The sequence below is a fragment of the Tachypleus tridentatus genome, chromosome 7 (assembly GCF_004210375.1).
Source record: "Tachypleus tridentatus isolate NWPU-2018 chromosome 7, ASM421037v1, whole genome shotgun sequence".
Lineage (NCBI taxonomy): Eukaryota > Metazoa > Arthropoda > Merostomata > Xiphosura > Limulidae > Tachypleus > Tachypleus tridentatus.
In genome coordinates, this window is record NC_134831.1 from 192,215,114 (window position 1) to 192,229,108 (window position 13,995).

A 13,995-nucleotide genomic window follows, 5' to 3' on the forward strand; every position below is an offset into this window, starting at 1 on the left:
TAATAAGATGATCTCTCACAGCAGCCCTTTGAAATAAAACACGTATGTGAACTTGGAGGTTTCGTGCATGTGGACTTCGCTATTAGAAGGAGAGTCGTTGTTACGTATGTGATTGGCTTGAAATAATACTCTTCTGATAATAAACTAAACACCATCTAATTATACGAAGACAGTGCGAATATTCCCATTTAATTTTCTTGATCGATCAGACATTGATTCTACCAAGAAATATTTATTTTAAAGTCTAGAAGGCTATAGTTTTACACCAGTGTCACTGTAAGGTAAGAACATAGTTATTATATTTTAATATAATATATTAAAAGTAATATGAGGACAGAAAATGTGCCATTGTCCTTTGTATGTTTTAACTTTTAGCAGTTTTAAGTGCAACTTATAAGTGCTGATAATGTAAGGATATTTTATGCAAAACGCCTCTCAAGTGAAAGATAATATTAAAAAGTAATACCTATTAATATTACACGACAATGATTTCATGATATTTGCTTTAGATACCCAGTATTTCTTTGTCACTTTTTATTTGTTGTTCGTCTTGAACAATAAGGTTTTATAACTTGTATATATTTTATGAACGTTTATCAATCAGTGAGTCAGCAACAAGTATTCGGACATAAAATGTTAAAATCGTGGGTTCGATTTTCCTCCGTAATGTGTGGCTTTGCGCTTCAAAAACGAACGTGTAAACTCGAGGAACATTTCTTTCTTTAGTTAATTGATAATACTTAAATTTATATTTGTATACATCAAGTATTTTGTGCAGCATGTTATATATATATTTAAAATATTATTTCTTATTTCATTTTATAAATTTGTATAATACTGCGTGTATTTTTATAAGTTGGTGAGGTGATCTTGAGATGCGAATTCAGCGAAGATAAAGTTTTGTAAATATTTTTTTAGATGGCAAAGAAGTTCATCTGCCTCTCACTCATGTTTTGCAGTGAAAGATCGTCTGTAGTATTTGTTGTCAAATTCTTCGTTTCTCATCATTTAGCTCAAGTCGAATGCAATTTGTCAGCATTTATCTTATTTAAGTAATTGGAAGTCAATTCACAAAGAAATAGGTATAATGCAAGAACTAGCGCTAATAATAGTAGTAAATAAAGCTGTTAATGAGTTAAATTACTACATGATCATTCATTAGAAAATAAATTAACGAATAATAGTATGATTTTAACTTTTATATCTCTAAAGTATTATTTTATGTACACCAAAATTATACTAAAAACATTTATGCTTACAATACCTTGATAGTGGGAGAATCGTATTGGTGTGAGAGTAATACTATTACTATTACTACTTTTATTAGCCTAAAATTAAGTTAATTAGATTGATGTGCAAGAGAACACTACAGTTTACAAAAGTGGGTGGTTATCATTTTCAAGTTTTAGTAGATTGTTTTTCCAGCGAAAAACATTGGTTACCAAGTTTCTGAACTTAAAAAGTTAACATTATTTAAAGTTATAGGGTTTACTTGTGACAAAATATTCTTGAACTGAAAACTTTATGGAAAAGTTAAATACAAGTATAAATTATAATGCCAGGGTGTTGTTGACTTACTTTACTTTTGTTAAAGATTTTCAAGTTGAATTCATTAGAAAAATTACTGATACCATGAAATTTTATTTATTTTGTTAATTATATAAAATTTTTGTGTGTAAAAGTACAAAAAATTATATTCAAATTTAGAAATAGTTAGGTGATTTTATAGAAGTTATAAGCATAAAATATTCAGTGGTTTTAAGTTTCTGAAGACAGTTCTACCTGAAGATTTTTCTGATTCAGAGGTGGTAAACTGCAATTTTTTCTTTGATTTTTTTAATGCTTACATTTCAGTCTGTATTTTTTTTTTAAATATAAATACTGCCATCCATAAGAGATGCATTTGACATCTAGGTTTCTTGCAAAGTAACTTGAGAATAATATTTTTTATAAACATGTAGGTAATTAATTCTTAATAAAATTTACTGATGATAAAATGAGTTATTGCATGTACACAACTTTCATCGAAAAATCATATTTATGTTGTAACATTACTAAGTATATAAATGATTCCTTGATTATTAAATTAATCGATAATGATCATAATGCTTTAGTAGTTTAAGTTATTAAAAGTGTCTCCTGGTTATAGCTATTTGATAAACTTAAGTCCTTGTTTTTCATAATCTTTTGGAACTGGAACTTCCTCAGCTAAATATCCATGAACAATCCAAAATGTTCTCTTAATACTGTCCTTTTTATTCAAGCATTTAATAGAGTCAAGAATTGAACCATACTTTAGATTGCTTATCCTTGAATATGTTTATTTCAGGTAGTGACCCATCTGCAATGACAAAGGAATTGGTTCAGACCTTCCCTGGCTGTACCTTTAAACATTGTAGGAGTAATCCGTTTGGTTTTACCTACACTTACTTTCATCTGTTCATGTATCTAGAGACATGTGAATCACTTTCACTTGTCCATGTGTCCAGAGCCACATGAATCACTTTTACTTGTTCGTGTGTCCAGAGCCACACGAATCACTTTTACTTGTTCGTGTGGCTCTGTCATGTGAATAATTTTGTACTTAGCCATGTATTTATTCATTGAATCAGTTAGACGTGTATTTAGTTGTGTGAAGTAACAAGGCAAAAGTATTGAATTGATCTATCAATATATAAATAAACATGAAGTGTGTGTTTGTTTGCACCTTAACTTTGTTGGGCCAATCTGAACCAAAATTTGAATGTAAATGCTATAAAAGTATAGAAAGTGTCATAAGGGTGTCAGAGTTCAATCTAACCATATTTCTACAGTACTGTGTAAAAGGTTTAGAAAAAGATAACATTTTGTCATTTATGGGGTTAATTCTTCCATGCTTTACAGATTGTAAATTTCAACACTGTGGTAAAGCTTCACTGATCCCTGTTGACAAATGAATGAGCTAGGGTGAGAATACTTATGATTCTTTAGAATTCCTCTATACTTGTACCAAGGTTATACCATAAGGGTTTGCATGAGGGAACATACTTATCAAATTTTGGGCTTGAAGTAACTGTCATGGTACCTCCATGCATTGTCTTAACTATATAAAAAGGAGCTATCTTTTGGAGATATTGGTTAACATTCAGATTAAAGGACAGCATATTTACAGCAACAAACCACCTCAGTGTTTCACTTCAACTGAATGCATGTAACATCATCTTTAAAGTAAATTCTAAACTAATATTCTGAATAAAACCAAAAATATTTTTGAAACAGTGCAAGAAAGAAAATATTGCTTAGCAAGAGAAAGCGAAAGTAGGTGGATGCTATGACAAATGCATGCTCATGTACAAGTGTTAACCTTGAAAAGAAATGTAGCCAAAATCACTTTTTAGATTTCAGAATAAATATATTTCCATGTTATAAGTATAATTTGTAATGAAATCTAAGTTAAGTGAAGTCATTTGCTTTATATCTCAGTTGAATATTAAAGTAAAAAGTATAGTAACAACCTCTTTTGATTTGTTAACTCCTAGCAAGCATCTGTAGTCTGTGCAATAATATCATATTGAAATATAAATTAAAGCTGTAGCCACTTTTCTAAAAAAAAATAACATTAATAAGTTTACATAACATTGCTTGAAAAACAAATGTAATTTCTGACATGTAGAATGACCAACAGTGAGAATTCTACTGGGAACTTCAGTTCCTTTCAGCAGTTTCTTGACAGGCAACAATACAGTAGGAATGGTGTCAAGCGCTATGAGTGGATATTTGGTAAAACATTTCTTAGTACAGGAGGAAAATCATTATTACAGGTTTGTAATGTTTCTTAAACAATTACCATCATTATTGATATACTCTATGATTATTCAGTTGCATTTCATGTTTGAATATTGTATAAAGGAAATAGGTGAGTGGATTGGCTGGAAAAATAGAGAATATGTAAAATAACAAAGTGTCATGTGTTTCAGTTATAGAACAATGACAACAACAAAACCACACAGGTATATGAGACAAACTGTTAGAATTCTTCAAAAGAAAATATAAGACTTAAGAAGACACAGATATCTTGACTAATGACAGTTTGTTCCATTCACCATTTGTTTTTTTCTTTTTATTTAATAAAACGAAAGTAATCCTATTTATAAAGTTATTTGCTAAAGTCATTGTAGGTTTACAATATTGCCTCTTGTTATGTCCTCCCTCCTCCCCAAGTTCTTTGGATCTTAACCTGTGGTCTGCAGGTCCCTAGGGTAAAGCTAGTTTCTGTGTTATAATTTTAAAAAAGTGATACTATATATCTAAATAAATAGAATTTTAAATTATCTATTTGAAAAATATAAATTTACTTATTTATGTTTTTATTTATTCAGTGTCCTTCCTAAGGATAAGGTGCCCAAGACTGAACACAATCTCCAAATGTAACCAAATCAGTAAACTATATAATGGAATTATAACTTTAGACTTTAATTCAATATTTTTATGCATACATTTTAGAGTTCTCTTTGCATTACTCCTAGCAACATTACTTAAGATGGTTATTCCCATCAAAAATGTGTACTTATAATTCAAATCGGGATAAACTAATCGCGTAACTTGGAAAATATTATAATTAAAATGATCTGCCATTTACTTGTTCAATTTAATAAATTATAAAAATCATTGTGTAAAGCAGTATTCTCCTCACATCCAAAACCTTAATATAATTAGCAAGCTTAAGTAATGTACTGACGAGTCTTTCAACTATGTCTATGATATCAATCAAAATTAATGGTCTTGAAACTAAAGTACTCCACTAATTCCAATTTGAATAAACTTCATTTGTAATAACGCTCTGATTTCTTGCATTCAGTCATATTTATATAGAATTAGCTAACTTATCCACCACATCTGTAAAGAATTTTTTATAAGCCTTTAATGTGCTATCTTGTCAAATTCTTTCTATAAATCCAGGTACACCAAATCCACTCTCTTGCCCTCATCTACATTAGCAATAACCTCTTCAAATAATGCCACTAAGATTAGGAAGTCAAGATTTTCCCCTTGTGAAGTCATGTTGATTACCAATAAAATTGTAAACTATGTTAAGTGACTTTCCCCAACATCTTTTTATTAGACTTTCAAAAACATTTCCCACAACTGATAAACCTATAATTACTTAGAAAATTTTTACCATCTCCATTGAAAAGAAGAGTAATATTTCCCATCTTCTGGCACCTGGCCATCATTCAAGGATTTACAATAAATAGTATCAAGTGGCTCACATACCAAAGTCTTAATCACCTTGAAAAACTCTTGTTTAAACCTATTTCCATCTAATAACTATTCAGGATGAGGAATATTACTTAAATCTTCATTCACAAAATTAAAATAAAATTTAATAACCCAACTGTCATATAATGATCAGAAATGATCCTTTCTTTATCATCCCTAAAAGGTCCTACTCCCATTCAGATATTGTACTTACCTTTAATGCATTCTAAAAAATCCTTACTATTTATGTTTAGATTTTCAGCCAAGTTTTTCATAACATATTTTGATTTCATAATACCCTGTTTGACCATCTCTAGAACTTCTATCATTCTATAAATCTTCCATCACAGCAGTCAAGATAAAATTCTTAAATACATAATGCATTTCTTTAATCTTATTTCTTATACCCTTTGTGATTTAACCTGGTCTTTTATTTGCAGCCACAGTATTTTTCTATAAGGAACATTTGATTAGTCGCTATGGTTGATTCAATTGCTCAATTAATATGATATAATTTTGTCATATCCCTTCAAAATATGTTGTTTTTTGAAACTTTTTATCAAAATCTTATTCCTGATATCCATAAGCAAGAAAATATCAAGCCTAATTGAGCAATGATCATTTGTATCCAAATGTTTCCCAATATTCACCATCTCAATCATTTATATATTAAGCTTTAAATCTAAATCAGTATTGTTCCTTGTAGTTGCTCTTAAAACTGAGTTAATAGTTCCTACCATGTTTAAATGTGAACCATTAATTCCAAAAAAAAAACTTCCATTCAAACTGATCCCACATGTCCAACCAGCCAGTCTGATCAATCATGCATACTGACCACAAATTTGCCTGTGGGCCTTGTTGTCAATATTGTTTTTTTTTTACCATGTAACTGTGTGACATTTAAATTCCTGCTGTTGAACAAGTAAAGTGTCTGCACAGATAAAACTAAATAGGAATTAGATATATACATCTGTATGGTTATGTGGAGGTCAGCTGAATAACATACTAGCATGTTTCATCATGAGTTATCTAGATCTGTCTTGCTAACATTACACACAGGACTGTGGTTCAGCGCTTGATGCACGCACTTATACTCATCTTGTGGGCTAGTGTCAATGTTAGCAAGGCAGATCTATATGACTCATTCATTGACTGTGTCTAGGATGGTTTCTTAGTCCAGACTGTGGGGGTTATCTCAAATTTTTGTTCATCTATGGATCTTTGTCTTTGTGTTCCTCGAGGTCATCAGGTTCTTCAGTTCAGTTTTCTGTTCATCATTTAATTTTGACTTTCAGTTTCCCTTCAATTTTAGATCTGGAAATTTCAAACATTTTCCACAACTAGGGTACATCAGTGTTGTACTTAATGTTTCCTCAGGGTGTATCATGCCAAAGACAGGAGATTGGAGAATGATTGTAGATTCTTCCAGTGCCATTTATTATCTAGATATTCCTAATTTCTTGATAGAACTAATGAGAATTTTATGAAAGTTTCTTTTTCAAAGTTATTGGATAATGATTCACCCATATATTTGTTTTTCACACTGTAGAGTGTTTGATCAGTTTGTGATACCCATCCCTTTTTTTTTGGTTTGGTTTTGGCATTCTGCATCAAGACACATATTTAAACTATTAGCTAGTTTTACACACACTTTTGATATCAAGTCATCATTACACTGTTAATTAAAGGGTTCTTGGTCAGTGATTGCCTCACATTGAACCAGTTATTTAGTTAGTTTCTCCTCTGGGTTGGATTGTTCACTAATCTTTGTATCAGTTTGTGCCTACTTATCTTGTTCAACTGAGATTTCATGTTAACATTTTTTCAGGCTCTCTTAACCCATCTCTTTTGGCTTTGCAGTCCCTTCAGTTTTGAATGCAAATGCTTCTCCATCTGCTAAACTCATTCTTTCTTATTTAGAAATGATGGCTTGACTTAGCGTGGCATCTTCCATGATTTTGTTCATTTGAGACAGTATCAATAGGTTCTGGCCCCATGTTGGAGCCTATTCTCAGACTAATTGCCTTTTATAACTTCTATTAATAGTGTTGATTATTTTTAAATATAGTTCTCTTGTGAATTTCTCATTGTGGCTTTACCATTTCTTCAAACTCCTCAATATCTATATCTTTTCACTGACACTTTCTCCACTGCAGTGGTGATGCATTTGGGCACAAACATATTTTGGATCTGTAGTCTTGGATATCCCATTTACACATAATTAAGTTAGGCTTTAGGCTGTTTGACATAATTGTTGGGAATTTCTGTCCCAGTTACATAGACAGTTCAACTGTGGTTGCATATATCAACAAGAAGAATGAGACTCGATCTCATACTATTATTTCTTGCTGTTTCCCTACTTCCTTGGCTACATTCACATCATGTCTTTATCTAAGCTGGCATTTCATTGGTTGTAGCAGTGGTTTGATGGTTTTATGCTAAATGCATTTGCAATAGTAGTACCTCATCCTTTTATACTTTTGTGGGTCCAGCTTCTCTTACAATGGATGCTTGGAGCTTGTCTTTGGGTAATTTATTTCCCTGTGGCTCCTCTCATCTTCTCTTCAGTAGAGGCAAAGATTAGTTTGTGCTATTGTTCAGTTCTTCTTACTGACCCATTCTTTTTTGCTTCACCATGGTTTTCTCTTTTATCTGTTTCAGAGGGATCCTATTCCATAACTTTTGTTTATATATCTTCCACAACAATATTTGTCATCAATAGTTCTCAAGGCTATCTACTAATGATCCTTTTTTAAAAAAGCTATATTATCCTCTTGGGTAGCTCTGACTTTGTCACACAGCTGCAGATGTTCTTTCCTGGCAGTATATTAAACTAGTTGGTCTTTCTTAACAAGTGGAATTTCATTTTCTTTTTTTTCCTACTCCTCAACAATTTAGCTCATATCTTTTTTTAATGTATTTAGTTCATAACTAGGGTTTGTTTACTTGTATTTTAGGGTACAGAACTTTCAGGTGTCACATGGTAGCTGTTGATGCCTTTACAGGGAACTTTGCCACCTTTGCATGTATGGCATTGGATGTATTGGAAACATGATTACTGGTATCACTAGATGTCTCAGCTCAAACCAGAATAGGGATTATCTATATTTAATTATTTATTCATTTTTGTTTTGGTGTTCTAATTGCACTGCCCACATGTTCTTAATCACATCCATGGGGACAGTTTGAATTTCATTTTTTTTCCTGTTCTCTGAATGCTTGCTAATTTGGTTAATTATGTAACTTGCTGGTCATATGGATGAAGGAGGACTATTATCTATGGAGTGTGGCCTTTTATAATTACAGCAGGTTAATTACTGGAATTAGCAACTATGTTGTTTTTACATAATACTTGAATAGTTGGAATAATCTAAGATAGTAATAATCAGAAACTATTAGCTCATAATGCATTTTTTGGGCTGGAACTCCATAAATATTCTACTGCAGGAGTATGACATAGTATGTTTCCTGCCTGTTTGTGTTGCCACTTGTGTACCATTGTTGGTTACACAAGTTTTAATACATTGTTAATAATCATATAACCAATCCATGTGCTTGAATTAAAGGACATATAATGGAAGAGGGTATCAGCAAAATTTGTGTTTAATAATATAATTATGAGAATAAACAACATAAATAATATCTGGTTTTTGAATTACAAATAATAATAATAGTACATAAAACATTTTAAATTGGGAAGTTTTTGAGCACTAGGTTTGAGATATTTTGGGAGAGTTCATGTATTTCTGGAACTCTTATTGGGCCTTTTTGAGAACCCTGTATTGTAATGTCTGTTATACAAGTCTTTATTTTTGTGTATGTGTAAAGACAATGTTGTCACAAGACTATAGTCACAGCTTTCTGGTCTGATTTTATCATAAAACTCAACTATTAAGTAAGTTCACTATATTACATTGATGATATGTTTTGTGTCAAAATTTTTATATTAATGCATTGATATTAGGTTTGGCAATCTTTGATGGAAGCATATTATACATAATGTTTTGATTTGGTTTTGCAGAATATAGTTGGTCAGCTAAAACTGAAACCAGGAGAAAAAGTTCTAGATGTTGGTACTGGGCTTGGAGGACATGATTTCTATATGGCTGAGGTAAGTAAAGCAACAGTGGGTTTAAGCTACTATGGAACAACTGTATATTTCTTGGTTCACTAAGGAAATTTGTAGCACAGTACTACTTGTAATTTACTTCACTGCTTTAAATGTAAACATTTAATTTAGATATATATTTAACTTCATTATGTATTTTATTAGAAGATTCTATTAACTTTTAAATTTGTTTCTGACAAAAATTAATACTTTGTTTTGTTTATGTAGAAATGTTTTATGTGCAGTGAATGACTTGAAATACACTGCTGTCCAAATCTTAGGGCCAATAAACATAAAGAAAAATATGCATTTTGTGTTGTTAGACTCAACCACTTACTTGAGTAGAACTTCAAAAGGTGAAAATAAGAAAAGGGGGAAAAAATTTTTTTTTTAGCATTTAATATGGAAAATGTGAACACTATGAAATTAGCTTAAATACTAGCTGGTCAAGAGTTTAAGACCATACTGAAATGAAGCATTAATCGGTAAACATGTAATGAAATTTAGTCATTTGTGTTCAAGCGTTAGCACTGTCAACATCTCCCACTGACATGCCCTATGTTACATTGGGTAAAAACATGGCAAAGCCTAAAAAGTTGACAGAGTTTGAACATGGCAGAATTGTCAAGCTCCAAAAGCAAGGTCTCTTTCAATGTGCCATCACTGGTGAGATTGGGCAAAGTAAAACTGCTGATGCAAATTTCTTAAAAGACACTGAGGGATACAGAACGAGAATTTCAAGTGGTTGGCCCAAGAAAATTTTGCCAGCATTGAACAGGAGGATTTGATGGGTTATCTGGCAAGACACCAGCTGATCTTTGAACCAGATTAAGGCCCTTACGGATGCAGAATGCAACTCAAGAACATGTTATTATTATTACTTTAAACTTAATATGATTGAATTTTTTTTTTTAGACTTTTGGAGTGACCATTCATGGAGTAGATCTATCAGTGAACATGATGAAGATTGCATTAGAATACTTAGCAGAGCGGCCTGCTATAACATCACAGGTTAGATGTAAACTGTTCATTGATTTAATATTCTTTAGGAATATCACAATACGGTGTGTAGTTTTAGCATCTTTATGTTAACAACTAAATATATTCTGAAATTATTTGGTGTTTATGACAAAAATTACACAATACTAGTGTTGCTGTTAAAATATAAATGTTCTTTACATATATTTGTAGGACTTGAAATAGTTATAACTTTAAACCAGTCATCGTAAAAGTTAGAGTTGATTGCAGTAAGAATTTTTATTTAAAATGTTGGCTCTAAATTTTATTCTGTTACTAAAAATTATCCACTGTTTATCATCATCTTTTGTTAAAAAAATAATCTTTTAATGTATAATGTCAGTAGCAATTCAATTAGTTTTGTGATTCTTCAAGATGTATATGAAATAACATTTTATTTGTAACATAAATTCAAGATATAAATATCCTTACATGTAAAGGACCTGTATATGAAAAAGACAAATGTAAGATTCATAAATAACTAGTGAAAGGGGAAAATAAAATTATATGAAGTATTTATATTACAAATAAATTGATTTTGGTAGATTCATTTCGAGATTTGTGATGTCACGGTAGCAGAGTTTGAAGCAGAAAGTTTTGATGCAGTGTATAGCAGAGACACCTTCATTCACCTTGAGAAGAAAGAAGCTCTATTCAAACACTTTTTTGTAAGTATAACCTTTTAGAGAATAGTAGATTCCGTATTTGTTACTAACTAACAGAAAAATAAGATATTTTAATTATGTATAATATTAAATGTAACATGAAGGTCATATTCATGAAAAATTTCAAGTAAAATTAATATTTATGTAATTACTTGCATTGTTAGTAATGCCATGAATAACCTGGAGTCCTTACACTGAGTGTCATATTTTTATTGATGGTCAAAACAATGTATAATTTGGTAAATCTATAAAGAAAGAAATTTTGTGTGTGTTTTTCTTACAGCAGAGCCTCATTGGGCTATCTGCTGTGACCACCGAGGGGAATCGAACCCCTGATTTTAGCATTGTAAATCCGTGGACTTACTGCTTCCCCACCATGGGACAGAATTTTTTTTGGGTAAAAACCCATTTTGATAAATCATTAAAAAGAGTTGGACTTGAATTTTTTTTTAAATAAATAACCCACATTTTTGTTATTCACTGAGAAATGGCTGAAACCAGGAGGAAGGATCCTATTTAGTGACTACTGTATAGGAAATGATGAACCATCTGAAGAGTTCAAAACATATGTGGCATCAAGAAAATACCATTTGTGGACAGTCAGTGAATATGAGAAGGTACATAATTTTTAATCTTTATTTATAGCATCAAATTGATAGCATTGAATAAGTCAGTTTAAGACTAAAGTACCATACATAATATTGTTTTTATTTCACTAACCCTAGTGCAATGGTGGGAGTCAAAGTATACATGCAGTGACCTTTTACAGAGTGTTATTCAATATATTATATATGTATATATATTTGATGTCAGAGCTATTAAATACTCTGAAATAAAATTGTGTTTGTACTTCAGAAGTCCTATAGATTACAGAATCTGTATGATGGACAAATATGTTTTTATTCTTTACGTGCTCTCCAACTTATCAGAATCTGATTTGGACCAATATTTCTGGAGTACAAATGATTTTGTAACACATCCAATATATTTGTGTACAACAAACTTTTTACTAAAAGCTTGTTACATTTATATAAATACATGTAGTAAATTCAGCTTTATAGTGAACATTTCTTCTCCAAGGCAGGGTTAGTCCAATGAACTAACCCTGTGCACATTCAGTTAAGAAGGAAATGTTTTATTAATTTACACAGTGATGATGTATTATACTACCTTATGTTAATAAAAGTGGCTTGTCTGTGTGCTTGTTTCATTGAACACTTAAATAAATAATAGTGCAAATTTAAATTTATACTTTTTAATTTTGAAACATAAAAAATTAAGTTTGAAGGTATAACAACTATTTTACATAAAACATTATTGTTTATAGTCATTTATAATATTAATTGCAAGCATATGCTGATATCATTTAAAATTAGTATTGCATAGATACACTAATTGCCTGCAGAAATGGTCAAATAGTAAGAAATAATAATTACCATAAAATGTTAAACAAACTAAAATTAATAGCTTTACATCTAATTTATTTATGTATTAAATTTGTTTACTTCTTTCTTCAAGTAATCACTTAGATATGATTTCTTAATGATTTATTTAAAAATAACTGACTTGACAGGATTTACATTAATCCTCTCACTATGGGCAGGTCAAAGTTTATGTTCATGACTTTTTAGAGAGTTATATTCAATCTTTAATTAAACTACTTTATTATCATGTATATAAATAAAACTGATATAAAATCCTGGTTATTAAATCAAATTTTCATATTATATAAGCTTTAAGGTCTTAATTTCATTGAGAAATACCAAAAATAATCACACTAGTAAGAGCATTTTGACATTTTATCTCTAGGTATTTCCTTCTGTCTAATTTATTTACTATACCCCCAAGAAGTACAGAATTTAAGTGAATTACTCATTATAACATTGTTATTACTCAGGCAAAGAATAATTTTTATAGCCTTTTGTCATATTTGGTTACAGTGCCCATTAAACTAGCAAATCTTGCCACACCCACCTTCCACATCCTTTGTTTTACAAATTGCCAGTAATTTTCTCTAACATTTTATGGTATATTACTTATAACCAATAGAAAGTTTTAACCTGGCAATATTTCATTTTCTGGCTTTTTAACTATGCAATTATTATTAAAAATAAAAAAGTAGGGTGAAAGGTCAATGTAAGTATGGTGTTGTCTATCTTAATAGTATTTTGATGGATTGTGGAGAGCATGTTATTATTGGTTGGTTTATCCATGTTTCTGATTGGTGGAGACTTCTTATAGTTTCAGCCACATATGACTTGCCTCCAATCCACGATTTCAGTTTAGTGAAGGTTTTATTATGTTAATGTAAAACAATTTTTCAATATTTCTTTTCTTCCAAAGTTTGTCAGTATCAATAATTCTAGTTTCTTTCAGTTTGTTTTCTGTGCAGTTGACATGGTGTATTCTTCAATGGCTGAATGTTGTATTAATATAAGTCTTGTACTGTTTTTGTTATTTAATTCTTGTAACAAGTCTTCTTCACGTTTCTCTGATGTGTGTTTGTTGTGGGAACATTGAATATTATAAATGACATTTTTGTGTTTCTTATTGGTATATTTCTTCTTGCTTTTCACCAGAATGAACCTCAGTGTTTTGTAGGATTTCTACTAGATGTCTGTGTTGAATTTCTTAACTATGTGTTTGAATTTTGTCCTTAAAATTTGCAGATATGGGAGCTAAATGGCAGTGGTAGTAATGTTTTCCTTGTCTTTTATTTCTTTTGTGGTCTTCTTTAGAGAGTTTGATGATAGGAGTAGGTGTAAACATTCTGTTTAAAAAAAACTATATGATCTTTTGGTATTCTGTTTTGATAGCCATCTTATTGCAAATGTTTTCTGATTTTTTGTTTAGACATTGGAATATACCACATTTTATCAGTGTTGTATCATTAGACTGGAAGTGTAGATATCTGTTTGTGTGGGTGAGTTTTGTGTACGCAGTTGTTGTAATTTTTCTTTCGTGTCT

At 30.7% G+C, this 13,995-nt stretch overlaps 1 protein-coding gene across 9 annotated transcripts in view; it reads left to right on the forward strand.

Moving 5' to 3' along the window:
• The first annotated feature begins 9 nt into the window (after positions 1 to 9).
• Positions 10 to 13,995, forward strand: part of LOC143257572 (uncharacterized) — a 30,165-nt gene continuing 16,179 nt past the window's right edge. The window contains exons 1-9 of one of the 9 annotated variants that reach the window (XM_076516449.1): positions 618 to 697; positions 919 to 1,082; positions 2,330 to 2,395; positions 2,884 to 2,946; positions 3,653 to 3,800; positions 9,260 to 9,349; positions 10,262 to 10,357; positions 10,909 to 11,031; positions 11,514 to 11,645. In XM_076516449.1, coding sequence (XP_076372564.1) covers positions 2,933 to 2,946; positions 3,653 to 3,800; positions 9,260 to 9,349; positions 10,262 to 10,357; positions 10,909 to 11,031; positions 11,514 to 11,645 — 603 coding nt within the window. In that variant the 5' untranslated portion in view covers positions 618 to 697; positions 919 to 1,082; positions 2,330 to 2,395; positions 2,884 to 2,932. Of the gene's footprint in view, positions 282 to 580; positions 698 to 808; positions 1,083 to 1,117; positions 1,382 to 2,329; positions 2,396 to 2,883; positions 2,947 to 3,652; positions 3,801 to 9,259; positions 9,350 to 10,261; positions 10,358 to 10,908; positions 11,032 to 11,513; positions 11,646 to 13,995 lie in introns of those variants that run through there. The other 8 variants (XM_076516446.1, XM_076516450.1, XM_076516448.1 and 5 more) reach the window with 8 other exon arrangements.